Consider the following 18,390-nt stretch of genomic DNA (forward strand, 5'->3'; position numbering starts at 1 on the left):
TAATGGTCTAAAAACTTCCCAAAGTGAAGCTGCACAACTTTAATGGCTGTACAACAAAATAATGACTTGATGACTTCTTTAATGAGTTAAAAACAAAAAGCTCCTGACTTGAGACTTAAGATAAATTGAAAGCCTTTGGAAGGTTCACTAAGTCTGAGGTGTCAAACTTATTTAGTTCACACAAATTCATGAAGTGAACTCACTTCATGAATTTGATTTATTCCTTGCATGTTTACTGCTGCCGTACAAATCCCAGAGCCTCCAGACGACCAGAACATCGTTAAGGGAAATGATTAAAACTTTGAAAACCGTTATTGATTTTTCTTGGTAAGTGCATCATTAGTGTCAGGGTTGGAAACTGTCCACGTCCGCTGAAGAGTTGGATCTTAAACTGAAAACTGTGATTCATGATTCACCAGTTGACGGTCTCCTTATTTTGCAAAGAATTTCATTTCGTTGTTATTTATCCAGTTTCTCCTCTCCGGTACTCCATTTTATTCCCTCCTGCCATAAAGCCATGTTCAGCAATAATTTAAATAGGAGGCAAAGATTCAAATCAGTTGTTTATAATGTATAGATTTAGAGCAAGATAAAGTAAGGCGCCTCTTTCCATTAATTATTGCAATGTCTAATGTCTCTGCTGAAGCTCTTTGGACAAAGGAAATCACTAAATGAGCTTCCAGGATCCTAACAGAACCTTCACTGCTTTCCAAGTGTTGAAGTGTTTTCCCTCGGGACTCGGACTCCGCTGTCCTTGCTGCAGGACTCGGCTGACGAGTACGACTTTAGTCTCCTTGGCTGATCAACTTCATTCCCAACCTTGTCCTGAACTGCACTAAGACGTTGAACCAGCAAGGCTGTGCAAACATTTTAAATAAAGATGTTTATTTTTATGATCATGTTTTTACCCAGTAATCCGTTATTCTGATGAATCCTTCTCTGGTTTCTGTGAATGTGTCTGTGCTTTCCTTTACTCTGAACAGGAAGAAACACAAACTACTAAAGTCTCACTTTTCCTTGTCTAAATAAAAATATACTGTGTTCTGTTTACGGTTCTAAGATGGATTAAGACTTAAAGAGACATTTTAACATTCCACATAAATATCCAAGGTTCTACCCAAGCAGACTGATGGATATTTGAGGGGTTTCTTACAAAGTTATGTAATTCTTGCTCAAATCTGTGTTCAGTATATTTTTTTACTACAAAGAAAGTCTCATTATATGATATAAAGTGTTTGGGATTTTTTTTTATTTTTTTTAATTCCACATAAGATAATGTTTCTACCAAGAAAGTCAGATTTCCATGTGGACTGTTCCAATCTGTGAAGGACCGAAGACTGGCAGGTTCAGACCAAACTGTGATAAAGCCTTAAAGAGAGACAATAATAATCTCAGAGTATTTAATCCTGCAGATCTCGTATCTGGAACTATAAGCGGATTATATAAACAAAACAAGAATGTAGGCTCAGTGAGGTTCGTCAGCATTATTTTGTTCAATATTTTGTAATTTCAAAGATAAAGAAGTCTAATTTCTGGTTTACCACTCCCCTCTATGTAATTGTACATGATGTTAATTATGTTAATGTTGTGCTAGAAGTGCAAAAGTAAAGATTTACACAACAGAGCCGCTTCATTGTTCACAGTGAAAAAAACAAGGGATGCTAAGTGCATCCAGCAGCAGCAGGCTTGCTTGCTGAGAAGCAGACTAAATATGGCAGGTCTGGTTGAACCACATCCTGCAGATAAGGAAACCATAGCAACAGTAATGCAGTGCCATGGTGACTAAGGGCCTGCTCAGTGACAGACTGCAAACTCAATATAAGCCTACAGGAAGCTTCAGAACTATTTCTCTTCCTTACATGCAGACCTAATAGCTGCAAGAACCGAAGCCAAAAAAACAAAACCCAACATTGTGTAGAGTGAATGGATGTGGTTTTACACTGTTGCTCTTTAAAGATCTGCATATTTATGCAGCTCATGAAAAATTAAGAGACCATTTAAAGTGGTCAGTTTGTCTGAATTTACTTTTCACAGCTACCTACATGTTTGAGTAAAAAGAACATTGTTTTTCTTTATTCCATGAATTTCTGACATGTCTCTGAAATTCCAAGCAAAAATTTTGTATTTATTTGCAGAAAATGAGAAATGGTCAAAATAACGAAAAAGATGCAGCACTTTCAGACCTCAAATAACGCAAAGAAAACAAGTTCATATTCATTTAGAAACAACAACACTAATGTTCTAACTCGGGAAGAGTTCAGGAATCAATATTTGGTGGAATAACAGGTTTTCAAAGGTGCAGTGAGCTCTTCATTTTTTCCAACGCTATATATTAAAAATTTAAAGGGAGCACAGTTGCAGCCTATAAACATACGATTGCTGCATATATTGACATAACTTTTCAAACAGGAAGTTGTTGTGAGAGCAGATATTCATGACACTAAAATCGAGAGAGCGCTCAAAAATGGAGGAATTTAAGTGGTGAGAAGTGTAGATGCTGGTTCATATCTACCAGGACGGGTTGTGTGTGAGAGTGCTTGCAGGACCATAGAGCAGATTTCCAGGGATTTGGAAGGATTTCAAGATTATAACATGATTACAGCAGGCAGTCATGGATCAAACATGATGGAAACTGAGATGTAAACCTCATGTGTGTCTTACAGGAAAAACCTCTTAAAGCTGCAGCTTTTGCAGCCAGACATCACTCACCCTTCGGCACGATTAACTGTTTCATTGCGCGCCGCGTCTGAAGAGCGTGTCTCGCAAACATAATCGTACCCAGAGTACTGTGCAATATTTTGTCATGTTACAGTCACTCATTTTAATAGCCTCTTGGTACCTCTACAGTGTTTTCTTGCAGGGTTGCCACGTATTTAGCTTCGTCCATGTTTCCATCAGCTCAGACTGGTTTTCCTGTCCCTGTGGAAGGAAAGCATCTCCACAACATGATGCTGCCACTGCCATGTATCACCATGGACACTGTGTGTTCAGAGTTAGGCTTTCTGGCACTAATGTTGTGAACTTTGTTTAGTAATTAGGTGATTTCTGAGGACTTATTTATCTGGATTTTCTTCTTCTTCACAGTTATTCACTTAGAATCTCAAAAGAAACGTGTGTGCGGTTGAAATATGTGGATTTTGTGAAAGAATAAAGATACATTTTGTTTTCTTCTCTAATCATACATTTAATCTAAATCTTGAGCAAATGTGTTTGATTTTATTGTCTTTTTTTTTTCTTATGGCTTTTCCATATTTCGAATGTTCATTGATTTCATCTGTGCAGCACTTTGTAGTAGCAGTAGTTTACTCACAAAAATGTTTTCAAGCAAATGAACAAACACAGATTAGGTCCGCATTCACTTGATTAGTTACCGTGACTTGATTGAGGGGAAAAGTTCAAAGGGAGCACAGTTTGCAGCCTACAAACGTACGATTGAAAACGTAGCGCGTATGGAAACATACCCACACAGATGTCACATGAAGTTAATCTTCCCGAAATAACCCATGTGTTGCGATCTAAACAACTAGAGCAAGTGTAATGTGGTACAACTGCAAAACATCCCACAGATTCACACACGCGGGCTCCTCCAGCAGTTTGCTGCGGGTCTGTGGCACTGCGAAGCAGACGTGCAGGTCAGATCAGTGGCAAAAGAAGCTAATCTAACTGATAAGCACATAATCTCAGGTCAGTCACTAAACGACACCTCACATACTGACAAACAAGCACCCACAAGTAGCTGCGGGGCATTGCTGGGTTCTACAAGGGGGACTTGGCATGGAGCTGAAAGCTAACACTGATATTAAGTGAAGACTTGTTCCATCTGACCTTCTGATTTGGCTCACAGCCCCCCCGGTAGGAATACTGACTTTCTATTATAAGACCCAGAACCCTGTGTGTTAGATAAAGCGCTGGCCCAGAAGAAAGCAGCGGTTCTGAAGCTTAGGTTTCTCCTCTCTGACTGGCACTCATGTTGTGGAGAGAGTTACAAAGACATTTCTAAGGCTGTGGGAATCCAGCAAACCACAGGGAGAGCTATTATCAACAAAGGAAGACCAAAATGGAACCCAAAAGTGGTAGACTGGCCAAAATTACTCCAAGAGAGTGTTAGCAACTCCTCAGGTTGGTCAAAAAAAACGATAACCCAGAAAACATCTAAAGCAGTGTAAACACCTAGAGAAGAGCTGCAGGGGGCAAATTACTTCTGTACGAAAAAAAAACAAAAAAAAAAAACTCCACAAATCCTCAAGACTTTTGAGAAAATATTCTGTGACAAAGGGAGAACTTTTTTTTTTAACATTTGTGCGTCCATTAAATCTGACATTAAACTAAAACAATGTCAGCTTATATAGAAACATAGAGGTGGGTATGTAATAGTGTGGGGCAGCTTTGCTTTTTACAGGAGCTGGAGGATAATCTTTTGGAAATTATAATTTTTTTGGGTAACACTTTATTTGAAGGGGGTTGAATAAGACTGTCATGACACTTTCATAAACATGACATAACACCTGTCATGAACATGAATAAGCCTTCATGAATATTTATGACTGTTGTCATAAAGTGTCATTCGGTAAATTATGACACTTTTAATACAAAGTTGACATTATTTAAAATGTCTTTGTTATGACAACTTGACATTAACCAAGAAATGATTACTGACATAAATTTGTTATAAAAGTATTAATGATTGCACTTTAAAAATGAGGTAACTTTATGTTATTAAAGGTAAAGTTTAAACAGTAATGATTTCCTGGTTAATGTCAAGTTGTCATAACAAAGACATTTTGAATAATGTCAACTTTGTATTAAAAGTGTCATAAGTTACCGAATGACACTTTATGACAACAGTCATAAATATTCATGAAGGCTTATTCATGTTCATGACAGGAGTTATGTCATGTTTATGAAAGTGTCATGACAGTCTTATTCAACCCCCTTCAAATAACGTGTTACCATTTTTTGTTCTCTAACAAAAATCTCCAGGCATCAGTTTGTGACCTTGAGGTCAATCTCAAGCTGAGATTGCATTATGTTGGCTTTGCAGCGATACAATGACCCCAAAGCAAATAAGCAAGTCCACCTCTGAATGGCAGAAGCAAGTAACTTGGATTTTTATTTATTGAATATATAAACAAAAACACGCTATCAGGAGACACACACAAAAAAGGAATTCAGTTTTAGTTTGTCATCTAAATTAGATTATTACAATTAACATAGGTTGTTCTAAAGGCAATATTGCTTCCCCTTTATTACCTCTTGACAGAGACGCTGTCTGGATAATATTACAGGTTGTGTCATACTGCGGCTCGTTGCCAGAATATATTCCTGTCTGTTATCGCTGGTAGTTAGCAGGGCACAGCTGAACTGCATGGTAAGACTGAGGTCACTGGAATCACGCTTTAGCAGACAAATGTATTATCTTGTACAATATTAGCTCAAAGCTATTAGAGGCCAAATGCTACAGAAGAAGAAGAGGAAAGAATATGACATTGCCATCTGAATGAAAAGCAAAACATCAAATATATTTTTGTAATAGTTTTGTGTCCTTTTCTATTTTCCTTTAAAATTGTCTATTAGGCTTTAGATTTCCCTGGGGGATTTTATTTTATTTTTTTAATGGAGTTGATCTTTGGTGCGCCGGAGAGTTTGATCCATTAAGACGTCAGGATTGTTGGTCTGAACAGAGCCGCTTCTCTGCTGGTCGGAAATGTAACTCTCCGCTTTATCATTTAAAAGACCTCTGCTCTGTCCGGGCTGCGTGGGCTGAGTTTCTGACCAGCTGAAAGAGCGGCACTCCGCTGGCGGTCTAGAGGACTGCGGCGCTCCGTGGCAGGATCGCGCTCCTTTTCTCTGTGCCGATCGGAGCCGTCGTCGCTTTCCTCGCGGCCTCTCGTTCCGTCTCTCGGCTCGGCGCCACGCAGCTGGCAACGTCTCATTTGGTTTAATGTGGTTTGCAGCTCGTCGAGTCGCTGTGACACGTAACATCTCTTCAGCTCCAACAGGATCGTTCCGTCACGACTCAGGCTCGGCGTGCTTGTTGATGTTTCCCACTGCAAAAATAGACCACTTGTTCATTCATCATACTTATGCATCCTAATGTGAGCTTTTATCTTCCATGTCAAGAATGACTTGGAGCACATTTACGTCTACATGAAGGAGGGATTTGTTCAAGTAATTATTCCCATTAACGTGATTACATCAATGCAATGTGTCTCTTATTTGTTCAGGGTCTAGAAAAATAGTCAACTCTCTGAACCTTTTCAAAATTTGTCATGTTACAATTTTGTTTTGTTTTTTTATACAGCTGAGTGAAGAACTAAGAAGTACTTTACTTTTATACATAAATCAAATCCAGTACAACAATGTGTAATTTAACGAGAATAAACAGCTTAAGTTTCAGTATATAAAGCTATGAGGTCTGTTAATAGTATCATGAAAACCAAAGAACACAAACAGGTCAGGCAGAAAGGACCAGAGAAGTTCAAAGCAGGGATATGAAACAATAATCCAAGTTACTATATCCCATCTCAGAATTGTTGAGTCATCATTTGGAAATGAAAAGAGTTTATCCAAACTGCAAATCTACTAAAAAAAATATTGTTCACCCAAACTAACAAGTTCGGCAAGGATATTATTATTATTCACCTGGTCAATTCTTATGGAAACTCTGGATGAGCTGCAGAAATTAGAGCTCAAGTTGGAGAATCTGCTGACAGTAAGGATGAGTGATTAACTGTCAATTGTTCTTTTAATCTGCTCGAGAATTTTTATTTAACATGACTATAACAAACTCCAAATCCCCAAAACTAAAAACATTGCCAGGACTGTTATTTCTGATTTTTTTTTTTTTTCACTGTTAGATCCATAAAAGCAAAACAAATGTTTAGATACAGAGGTCATGAGCTGCTTAGGGATAAAACTGCACTGCAATGTGACTGGTGTCCAGAAGTAGCCTTTTCAAGAGTTTATTAACCCTTTCATGCATGAATTATGATCCTTTGTGTCAGGATTTTTTTTTTTACATTTTTTCAAAATCTTTTTAAGGCATAAAAAAAATAGGATTTTTTTTTTTTTTTTTTAGGTGATCAATTGTAACTTTCTCCAAATACAAAGTTGTTATTTGAAAAATACATCAGCAGTATTGTTCGTTAGCGGTTATCTGATGTCACACTATTTTTTTTTACCTGCAAGAGTCGTCTACAGTAGAAGGAGGGATCAGGATGGTTGGCTTGTCGGACATATTGGATTTGGATGGACAAAAATAATTTCTTGCATTTGCAGCTGATGGCCAGTAGTTGATGTGTATTTTATGATGCATTAGTGTCCACTTCAGTGGTATGTGTGCATTTATGACATAAAAATCCACAAGAAGCACAAGAAAATAGCTTTTAGACAGCTGTCCACTGTAGTGACCAGTGCATGAAAGGGTTAAAAAGTGGTTTGTGACTGTAAAATTAAAACATTGAAAAGGTTCAGGGAATTTAAACAATTTTGGCTGTATTGAATAAAAAAAAAAAAATCTGTGACAAAAACTTCAAAACAAAGACACAGGAAATAAGTCAGAAAGAAATCACTTATGAGTGGGACAACGCACCATTCAGTTTAAACAATAATGTACAAATCATATATATTTTTAGGATTTTAAATATGTAACCAATCATTCTAATTACCGCCTTTTCTGCAGCGCCGTTCTCTCTCTCCTTTAACATTGTGCTTATTTGAGATCTCCTCTGCATCTGCATGCTTAGCTGCAGGAAAGATTCACTCATGCGGTCAATTTCTTCCTCTATGCATGACATCTGGGGAAAAAGGATCATGTTATGCAAGGCATAAAGGAAATTATCTTTGCTTCTTTTCTTCTAACCATCTATGCCATGTAGCTTCATTACCTGCACTGGTGTCCCATTTGGGGGTAAAACTGAGGAAATTAAACCATACACTGTTAATTTCTATAAAAAAATTTAATAATGAAATAAACAGTTAATAAACAGAGCGGTATGTAGTTGCTTTTCTAGAACAACAGCCCCTGTGTGCACTCCTTCAGCACTCAATGGTGCTGGGATATTGGGTCATTTCTCATAAACAAAAGCTCTCTAAACTCATTAGGGAGGCAATAATTGACTTTCTCTCCAGACCCCACAATTGTTTAATGATGTTTATAGCTTGTGGAAGTGGAGAAATGAGAAAGAGAGAGTCTGATATGGCAAATGGATTCATCCATTTATCTACGAGGCGCATTATTCTAGCAGATTAATGGAACTTAATTGTTCCACTATCTGGACCCGAAATAGATTACGTTCTGAAGATATAAAACAGTAATTTTAAGTTTAATCTGTGCTAGAAGAGAAAGTTTGTATTGACCATTCAAAGTGTAGTTTTTCCGAAGTACATTTAAGGATTTTTTGTAACGACTGCTAAAGGCAAACGGAAAAATGAAAAACTGGAAAAACATAACACAGTGTTATTGCTTTCATTTAAAGCAGGGGTCCCCAAACTACGGCCCGCGGGCCGGATCCGGCCCGCCACGTCATTTGGTCCGGCCCCCTGAACAATGCCGGATCCGGCCCGCCTGCTCATACCAGAGAGCATTCAGTGTTTTTTTTCATATATTGTATTTTCCGGTTTATATGTGGATTTTTCTTCAACCACCAGGGGGCTTTTGAGCAAATGTGAAACTTACTTTCCCTCAATGGAATATATACTCGTCAGTCACCGTTTCACTCACGGTTTTTTCCATTTGCATTCTGGGTAAAAATCTATCCAAAAGAAAAAGTTTGGGGACCCCTGATTTAAAGCAACAGAGAATTCCTTATTCCTAGTGCTGCCATTATAAAAAACCCTACTGATTTCTACTGTTATAATATCCTCTCTCTATTTTGAATACTGGCTTTACTGTGCAGAGCTAGCTTTTGAATGAGAATGCATGCCTGGCTTTTCTCTGACATGGATTAGTAATTACTAGCTAGTAGTAATTACTAATGAATTACTGTTCATTAAGAGTTCACATGAGTGTAGAGCTCTGAAGGATTAATCAGGTATAAAAATGTTGTTTTATGAAATAATCAATGTTATATATAAGTAGTGTCATCCTAAAGACTTGAGACATATTTAAAAAAAACATTTGATTGATACTATGCTTAATTTGTTTTACTACATAGCACTAAATTCATAAATTAGGTTTAGACACACAAACCTGAAGAGGCAGAGCTCATTTCTCAGACGTAGCATCAGGAGGAGGTTTATCACCACACTAGCTGTGTGCTCTTCTAGGCTTACACCATCTTTGTTTGAACAGAGCTATGTGAGAGTATCTCAGCAGCTGATTTTTTCGTTTTTTTCTGTTCTGTTAAGCTCATGCTCTATTTGCTGAGCTCTACAAAGTCTATGATTAGATTTACCTACCTCCTCTTATTAAAGAGAGATGGATAAAAAAAATGCAGACCGCAGATGGACTTTGTTGTGCATTTTTAAACTATATTGCCTCTTATGAATTTGTCAACTGTTAATAGACTTAATATTTTTAATTATTATGGCAGATGAATGTAGAGAGACAAATTTTAAATGTTTACAAAGTCCTCTGCAAGTTCTTTGCGTGCCTTATATTGCACTTGTTTATTCTAAAAGTGTGAAGAAAACAATAAGCCGACAAAATAACTTGAACTTGAACATTAAAAGCTGCCATACCCGCATTTGGAGTTGATCTTTGTTTGAGGTTGCAGATAAGATCCTCCAGTTTAAAATACTTATATTTCTCAAGTCTAAAGTAGAAGAAGATGAGAAAAGTTACTTATAATAAATGCATCCCACATTCTCCGCTGTAATTTTCAGCTTTTCACACCAACCTTCTAGCTAACAGGGACTCAGTGAAGCGCGCTTCAGAGGGAACTCTGATATTGAGAAATTGCTCCACTAATGCCCCGTGCCGCCCACCTAATGCATCAAAATTAGACTGGGAAAAAAAGAAGCAATAAAAAGTTATCAGCCCACATTTCAAACTGTGTGAGGATGATGAGTGAGCTTCAGATTGCTCTCACACACCTCTGCTGGGCTCCATTTAAAAGAAAGGTTGAACAGCTGAAGGCTTACAGCTGAAATGGCTTCATGCAGAGCTTGCAGAAACCTCTGGGGTTTGGATCCTGGATATAAAAAAAAAAACAACAAAAAACAAAACAAAACACAAATTAATTTTTCTGCTGCCGAAGAAGATTACATAGTTACTGCTCAAAGACGATTGCCCAGGCTATAATGTTATGCATGACATTCAGGACTCTCTTTTACTTTATTTTTATTACCTACTGCTATGTGGGCCATGGACAGCAGGATGACAGCAATAAAGTGTCCCACATGCTGAAGCTTTGCCTCTGACAGATAAAGGATTTGATTGGTCGGATCAAAATAGAAGTCCCCAGTGAAAAGAGCCAGGGGATTCTCATTAGAGGAAGATGAGCAAAAGGGAACCGACTTTGCCAGTAAAAGAAGCACAGAGGGGAACGTGGGGGAATCTGCGAGCCACTGCACCACGTGGCAACCAAAAAGGTAAACAGCCGAGTGCTGTGGAGACAGGCTGTCCAGCGCAGTCGGAATCAGACGCTCGTTGTGGTTCTCTTGGACCGAAGGCCCCGTCTCTGCTGAAACAGAGAAATGGTGAATCAGGAGTTGATGCATTGGGATTTATGACACAGTGCCTCGCAAAAAGTATTCAAGCCCTCGTTTCCCATCTTTTGTTGCATTCCAGCCACAAACTTGCAGTAAATGCATTTCATCAGGTTCAGTAAAAGTAGAACATAATTTTCACATGGAAGGAAAATGATTTGTGGGTTTCTTTTTTTTTTAAAAAAAAAAACATCTTTCCAAACAATCTAATTGGTATTCATTTGTAATTCAACTCTTCATTAACCCCTGAAACAACTAAGTGCCACCAATGGCCTTCAGAATGGTAAATGGCCTGTACTTGAATATTGTGCTTTAAAATCACTGTCCATCACTACATGGTGATCTAATGAATAAACACCATCAGGACGACGAGTGGTGTCAGTGATAACTCTGTGGTGAACTTTAGTGCAGGTTAACATTATAAAACTGTAGCAGAGCTGCTCTCAGAAAAGCAATTAAGAAAGTTATGGTAACTCAGATGGAAGAATTTGTCAACTGTTATTGTGAAAATCTCAGGTTTAGGGAAGAGACAAAAGGAAAGTGACATTTTAAGGAAAGACCCGTGAAGTCCTGTTTTGTCAGTTTCCAATAAGCCAATGTGCAAGGCATAGTGTGTGGACAAAACATAAACTCTGATTGCACAAGTCATCCCCATTCTGAAGTAGAGTAATGGCATCTTCTTGCTGTGGAGACGCTTTTCAACGACAGGAATGTGGAAACTGTTTGGACTTGGGGAAAGACAGATGGAGCTAAATGCAGGGCAACTTTGAAAGAAAACTTGTAAGGGGAAGGAAAAGTCTTAACGAGTCTAAAATCAGCTCCCAAAATACAACGAGTACAGTGGAATGGTTTAGACTTAAGGACATTAACGTGCTAGAAATGATGTTTACATTAATTCCCAACATTCTTCCTGATCTTTACCTGTTTTGGAAAGAAGAATAGGGAGAAGCTTCATTCTGTAGATTTGCAAAGCAAGTGTACATGTAAGCTTAAAGATTTCTATGAATGCAGAAAATGGAGGTAATACAAAGTTAAAACTCTGCCATTTTATTTCTATTTTACAACAATGCACTATTTTGCATTGGTTGATTAAATAAAAGTACTCACTGGTATGAATGTGAAGTTTTATGCTTTTGCAAGGCACTGTACGTAGTTCATAGTGAATTTTACTTTCAAGCTAAAACACAGTTTTGTTTTTGCACCTGGATGGGAATGCTGACATGACTCATCTGTGGTAAGCTGCTGTAAAGACTGCTGAATCTCCTGCAGAGTTTTGAACAATGGAGATACGGTGACCAATCTGGATAGATCGTCTTCACTGAAACAAGGGGCAGCTGTCTGTGCACAGTCTGGAGAACAGAGAAACGGCATCTTAAAGCAAGTACTATTTTATCCTGATTTATTCAAAAGAGAGAGAGAAAAAAAAGCTCAACTTTTAAAGATTTGTTTCTGACCTGTCTCATGAGAAATAGCTTCTCCTTTATTCAGAGACGTTGATGAGCACTGGAGAAAGCAAACGAAAAAGGAATACAGCTTTTACATTCTCAACGTATGCTTGAAGCAATTGGCAAATTTGTCTATATTACCTGTGTAAAACACATATTGGTGTTACCAGGCTGCATGTATCCAACCTGAGCCTCAGAGTCTCTTGAACCATGGCAATATGGAAGACCACGCAGATCCTGGTTCTGCCAAGCTTCTCCTGTCAGCTTGCATAAAAGAGCTTCGACTGATCTGAGAACAGTTCCCAGTAAAGACACGGAGGCCTCAGCTTGGCCGGTGGAAATGTCTGCTTCCATGAAAATATACAGAATATACACAAGGCATTTTAAAAATCTGAAGCAAAATAGTTCATATAGAGAAAAATCTGAATGAACTTATGAACAAGAATATGGCTAAATGCATCCACTGAATGACATCTGAAAGATTAGACGTATTAAAGCAACAAATGAAAACAGTTTTATAATTTTTACAATGCAATGTTATGATGATTTTATATTATTTCAATCACATGAAATCAATTCTCTCTGTGAATATTTGACAAAGTGAAAATGGTGATTTTGCTTGACATAAACTGGATCCTCTCTCCATCCATCCACATCCAATATAATATAATATAATATAATATAATATAATATAATATAATATAATATAATATAATATAATTACTATCATCAAGGTAATCAGAGAAACAATTAAAACTTGTTTGGTATGAAAGAATAGAGAGGAGAAGGATGGATTGTATTTTTGAGAGAGCAGTTAACATTGATTAATTTTTACTCTGGTTTGGTGCAGGACTTTTTTTTTATTAGAGTTGTCCAATTTGAATAAGTTCCTCCAAAATTTGTTCAAACATTCATTGCTTTACTAATAAAAGCAATGTGTTCAATTCATTGTTCATGTTTATTCTAAAGATTTGAATATTTGATGCGTTATGCTCAGCATCTTCTTTATATTTTCTGTAAACACATCAGTAGACCTGCTGCTTGATGATGATGATGCTGATGCACCACATACATTTATGATCGTAGCTTTAAATACACCTATAGTTAGGATAAAGTGTGAGAGTGGAGTGGGCTGATAAAAACAACTTAGATTATCTGTATTATTAAGTTAAGTGTAGTTAAGTTTGAATTTTCTAAACTGTCCAAGTTGTAAACATTTAGTTGTTGAGTTGAGGTGTGCTGAAAAAATGTGGACGTTCTCCATTTTATTGATATTACAATCCACTGACCAGAACCACTGGTACCCACACAGACCCTGGCATAATGCTGCCAGCTGAGTCTAAAAAAATACTCAAAGTGATAGACAGAATTTTGAATATCATAGAGCATATATAATTTCAGTTATTTTTACTTTCTGTTAAATTTGTTTCTTATTTTTAATGATAAATTCTTGTAGCACAGACTAATGTGTTTCTTGATCTTCAGGTTTTCATACCGCAGACAGTCAGACACAGACTGTTAACTGAGCAATCAGAGTAAGGCAGGAGGGACTGCAGTGATTACACACAACAGATGGTCGAATGCTGCGATGTGCTGCGGTGAACCTCAAAACTGCACCGAAGTGTTGTCCATATTTTATACAAAGAGACGGCCCGTGTTTTCAGAGCAGCAGCCGGAACTGCAGTGAAGGGCATCAGCAAACAATCTGTCCATCTGTTCGTCCATCCCTTCAGCAGATACCGAATGAAATTACGAAACGCTAATTTAACGAGATTTCTTTTTTTTCCCCCCTTATTATTTTAATATAAGATGATCCAGAAGCTTCTTCGGAGCTGGACAAAGACCGACATAATGGGAATAATAACTATAATTTCTGGTTGCAGCTTCTATCATATTAATGGGTCCATCTACTTTTATGAATACCAAAAAGTACATCATTTATCTTTCTTTGACCATAACATTACATTGTGTTTTTTTTTTTTTTTAAAGTTCACATTTTTTGATTTATGTAGCTTAACTATTTCTTTAATACGTGCATTTATTCTCACCTTGGTTGTCTCCCTCTTCCAGATGAGTGTGTGATAACACTTCCTTCCTCACATTGTGGACTAGAATCTCTTTAAGGAGACTCAGGTTTTTACTATCCATATTTTCAAACACATCCTGAAACAAAATGTACAGTTTTCTTCATACATCCAATATATTTTCAGTGAAAGCCCCCCTTTTTGAAAAAAAAAAAAAAAAAAAAAAAAGCCACTAAACCTTCAGTGATTCAGCCTGCTGGCATATATTCCTATAAAATTCCTGCATGTCTTTGCGATGTCTGGCCAGCTGGGCAGCGATGTGGAGGTTCTGGTCCTCTAGCTTGTCATAAAGAGTCTTCACATTAAACTCCTCCAGATCCAGGCAGCCTGACACACTTCCTAAATGAGAGAATTAATCATCAGTAATTGTGAAATGATCTTCGCATATGGCTGAATCTTGAAGTAAAAACTTTGCTTAATTTGACCACATGTCGATTCACTGGGCTCTCTCTCTCTCTCTCTCTCTCTTTATATAAATGATATAAGCACCAGTCATTACAGTCTAACATTACCCATTATTTTCTTTATTGTCTATCTAATTCAGAATAGGCTGCTAACTAGGAGCTGTCATGGATGATGATCTCATTATAACCATCCTGTGAAGCTGAATGAATAATGCAATACGCACTAACTGAGTAACATTAGGGTCAGCACCATTATCAGACAGTGGAGCATAACAGCAAATGATTACACATGCAGAGAACAAACACTAAAGGAAAAGTTAGAAGGAAAAGTTAGTGAAGTGTTTCAGAAGACTCTTAATTAAAATGGAAATTAATCAAAATACAATTTTTTTTGTTTGATAAGCCTGCCCACAACCCCTCCTTAAAGATTTAAATATTTTCTTAAAAGACATTCTAGTCTTTAAGAGTGCATAGGTACCTTTTTAATTAAAATATGCTTTTACATAATAAGTCAAATTAACACACTGTCCTGACAGTGTGTTATGAGACAGATGATCTGTGGGGGAAAAAAAATAAATCAAGCTCCTCTGTCTCCTCACTGAGGTCCTACTGCCATCTGCAGAAATACACCAGCTCCAACCAATCAGAGCCAGGAGGAGGGTTTTAACGAACCAATCACACTGCATGTGGCGCTCACACCCTTCTCCTTGCTCTCTGCGTCTCCTGGTGTGAACATGCAGGCTAGCAAGCATCCATCTCATACTGCACTGTTATGACATTGTGGCAGTTTTAAGCAAATATGTACAGAAAATATTTTTATTAAGCTTACCTACTGCATCTTTAAAGACAGATTAAGGAAAAAATTAAATGGTTTCGTATGAGAAAGGTTTCATTACAAACAGAGCTCACCTCCCTTTATGACTGCAGGTTCCTCAGCTTCTGCTCCCTCGCCTACACCTCGACTGGCGAGAACGGCGCCTTGACTCTGGACAGTTGTGCTAAAACAGACGAATAAAGGAAAGATTTCTGAAAATCTCTCACATGTTTTCACAAGATGTTTTGATTAAGGATTATATGACTACAGGTGCACCAATTGCAGTTCTCTATCCGATCACAACCTTTAAAGCTTGACCTGCCAATACCAGTTTTGTGAGATGCAGAAGTGTTTTTTGTCAGAATTTTTGAAAAATATAGTAACAAAGTCTCAAAGTTGGCAATAGAGGGATTAAAATAGTTCTTCTTATAAGATCATCGAGAAGCTGATTTTATTTTCCAGACTATATGGAGTATAGTCGGAAGGAAAGTCTGTAGATAACTATAAGTGTCTTATTTTCTGAGCTTATTTTCTTGGGCTATCAGCAGAAAAATGCTTGAAATAACATAGTAACAACTGTGTATGAGTTTATCTTTCAGAAAGTACCAGTCTTGTATGTAATGTAGAGCAAATTTTGTACTGAAAAACATTGTGCATAGAAATGCTAAACAGATCAGTCTACTTTAAACCAATTTCCGTTTTATGCATGCACAGAGCATGTTGCAAGCTCATTAACATGCTAGTGACACTGTGATAAGCTTGCTTACTCTAAGAAGATTCAGCCCATTCAGAGGCAGTTATCACAACATAATCAGCCGGAGATGCAGAGACATAATTGTGTTTCTTGGCAAGAAAAAAAAATCCTAAATCACAGGTGTCCTTATGGTCGGGTGTCCTGGCAGTTTTACACGTGTCTCTGTTTCAATACTGTTGATTCAAATGGTCCAGCTACGTCCTCAGCAGGTAATGGTGTTCGTCAGGAACCTGCTTACAAACCATCATTTAATTCATGTGTGTTTTACCAGAAAAGGAACTAAAACATGCAGGATAACGGCCCTTGAGGACTGACTTTGGACACCACAGGGTTAAATCCCTCTGTTTCACTCTAGCTGATAAAATGACTCAACTTTCTAATTTTGATTTGATTATCGTCTTAATAGTATAACCACAGGCTTATAAGTGAAGAATCTTGGCCTAATCTATAATTTGGAACCAACAAAAAAAAAAAAACTCAAACTGAATGGTGGGTAATATATAATGAGCAGGAATTGTACAGAAGAATAGCATTAAAAAGAATCAATTCTGTATTTGTTATTAGTTGGAAAGAGGGGAAAACAAAATGTTAATAGACATGAGTGTCCAATTGTAAGTAAATAGAAAACTGGCTGTGTGCGAATATTAACGTAGCCCCCCAGCAAGTTATTAAGGAGCTCCTGTACCACTCATCCAACTTTGTATTTCACCTTATGACAATATTGGTTGCTTTGACAGATAAATGTGAATTATTTCTTAACATGGTGCAATATATTATTTATGCAGTAGAATAAATATATAATGTTTGGATAAAAAGAAAACAGCTGCAGTAAGAAAATTCGGGTTATGTAAAAGTAAGAAGTAATCTTTTTTTTCTTCATGTTATAAAACTGTTTTAATTTGTAACGTGTTATAAGAGGCTTTAGCTTCATCTTTGTTTCTTTACCTGAAGCCGAAACATCTGTATGTAAATATGTGCATAAATGTGTAGATGTGTATATATTGTCACTTATTTCTGCATTTTCTTTTCTCTGTACTCTGGTAGCCATGCAACAAATTTTGTTGCCAAGTTCACTGTTGTGTCTTTGTGCAATGACAATAAAAATACCGTATTTTTCAGACTGGAGCGCACCATACTATAAGCCACAACTACAAAGTTTTAGAAAAAAATGGAAACGTACATATATTAGCCGCACCGGGCTATAAGCCCCTGGTTTCTCCGCTGCTCGCGGTTTTCCATAATAACCTAATAAATCTGCTGGATTTATTAAGGATGCAGCCCTCCGCCTGCCGAATCATGTTTTCATTCACGCAGATCTTACCTGCAGCGGCTCTATTTGCCTCCTGTACTACCAAATCAATAACCTTCAACTTAAAAGCTCCATCATATGAGTTTGAATAAATTTCTCCATCCTGCCTGCTGCTAGCATGTGCTTGTTCTAAATGAAAATCAGCACTTTCTTCTTTGATTTCCATTTTTGACTTCCAATGATTCACTTCCTGCTAAAGTGCCCCCTGGTGGTTGAAGAAAAATCCACAGAAAAGCCGCACCGGGCTATAAGCCGCTTGGTTCAAAGTGTGGGGAAAAAAGTAGCGGCTTATCATCCGAAAAATACGATATCTATAATGTAGTTTATAAGCAGTTTTAAAAACGTAGTATGAAAAAACTGCCTGAATAGTACTCTAGCGTATCTGTAACCCAAACACACCTTTCTCTACTGCAAACACACTCAGCTGGGCAAAAAGGCTCTCCGAGGCTGCGCCACTTTGGTCTTATCTTCCAGTGGGGAACGAGTTTCGTTTTGCTGGGTCGCAGAACCAGCACAGTTGTGGTCAGGACTACAACTAGGACCAACAGCAGACTCAGGATCCCTGCACACAGCCAGTGTTTAATAATCCTGCACCACTTTACTCAATGAAGTCAATCATTAAAAAAATTAATGAAAACAGCTTGCCAACAATGAGCCCCCAGTCAGGCAGAAGGTTGAGGCGGTGATTTTTTACAATGCCGTATTTGACCAAGTGTCCTGGAGTCATGGGTTGAAACGCGGCAGCCCTGGTGTCACATTCTGTCCCCTCCCCACTGACCACCACAACAATACTCCACTCAGGGACAGCACTGTCCACAAACACGTACTTTCCTGCTTCTGAGAAAACATGGGCAAACCTGGGAGGGAGGAGAAAAGATTTTAAAAAAACAAGTGTTTGCAAAATGCAATTTGAAAACGTTAACTGTGGAG

At 37.7% G+C, this 18,390-nt stretch overlaps 1 protein-coding gene across 1 annotated transcript in view; it reads right to left on the bottom strand.

The window, feature by feature from the left end:
* Positions 1-5,575: 5,575 nt before the first annotated feature.
* Positions 5,576-18,390, bottom strand: part of LOC106941261 (zonadhesin-like) — a 35,941-nt gene continuing 23,126 nt past the window's right edge. Inside the window, exons 38-52 of the mRNA XM_015024216.1 lie at positions 18,106-18,317; positions 17,860-18,022; positions 15,493-15,581; positions 14,358-14,518; positions 14,144-14,258; positions 12,237-12,442; positions 12,105-12,153; positions 11,853-11,999; positions 10,290-10,625; positions 10,036-10,133; positions 9,840-9,946; positions 9,682-9,755; positions 7,887-7,915; positions 7,668-7,796; positions 5,576-6,047 (exon numbers count right to left, since the gene is read on the bottom strand). Coding sequence (XP_014879702.1) covers positions 5,727-6,047; positions 7,668-7,796; positions 7,887-7,915; positions 9,682-9,755; positions 9,840-9,946; positions 10,036-10,133; positions 10,290-10,625; positions 11,853-11,999; positions 12,105-12,153; positions 12,237-12,442; positions 14,144-14,258; positions 14,358-14,518; positions 15,493-15,581; positions 17,860-18,022; positions 18,106-18,317 — 2,236 coding nt within the window. The 3' untranslated portion in view covers positions 5,576-5,726. The remainder of the gene's footprint in view (positions 6,048-7,667; positions 7,797-7,886; positions 7,916-9,681; positions 9,756-9,839; positions 9,947-10,035; positions 10,134-10,289; positions 10,626-11,852; positions 12,000-12,104; positions 12,154-12,236; positions 12,443-14,143; positions 14,259-14,357; positions 14,519-15,492; positions 15,582-17,859; positions 18,023-18,105; positions 18,318-18,390) is intronic.

Source organism: Poecilia latipinna, unplaced genomic scaffold (assembly GCF_001443285.1).
Source record: "Poecilia latipinna isolate Pla-1442-1.1 unplaced genomic scaffold, P_latipinna-1.0 Scaffold3576, whole genome shotgun sequence".
NCBI classification, from domain to species: Eukaryota; Metazoa; Chordata; class Actinopteri; order Cyprinodontiformes; family Poeciliidae; genus Poecilia; species Poecilia latipinna.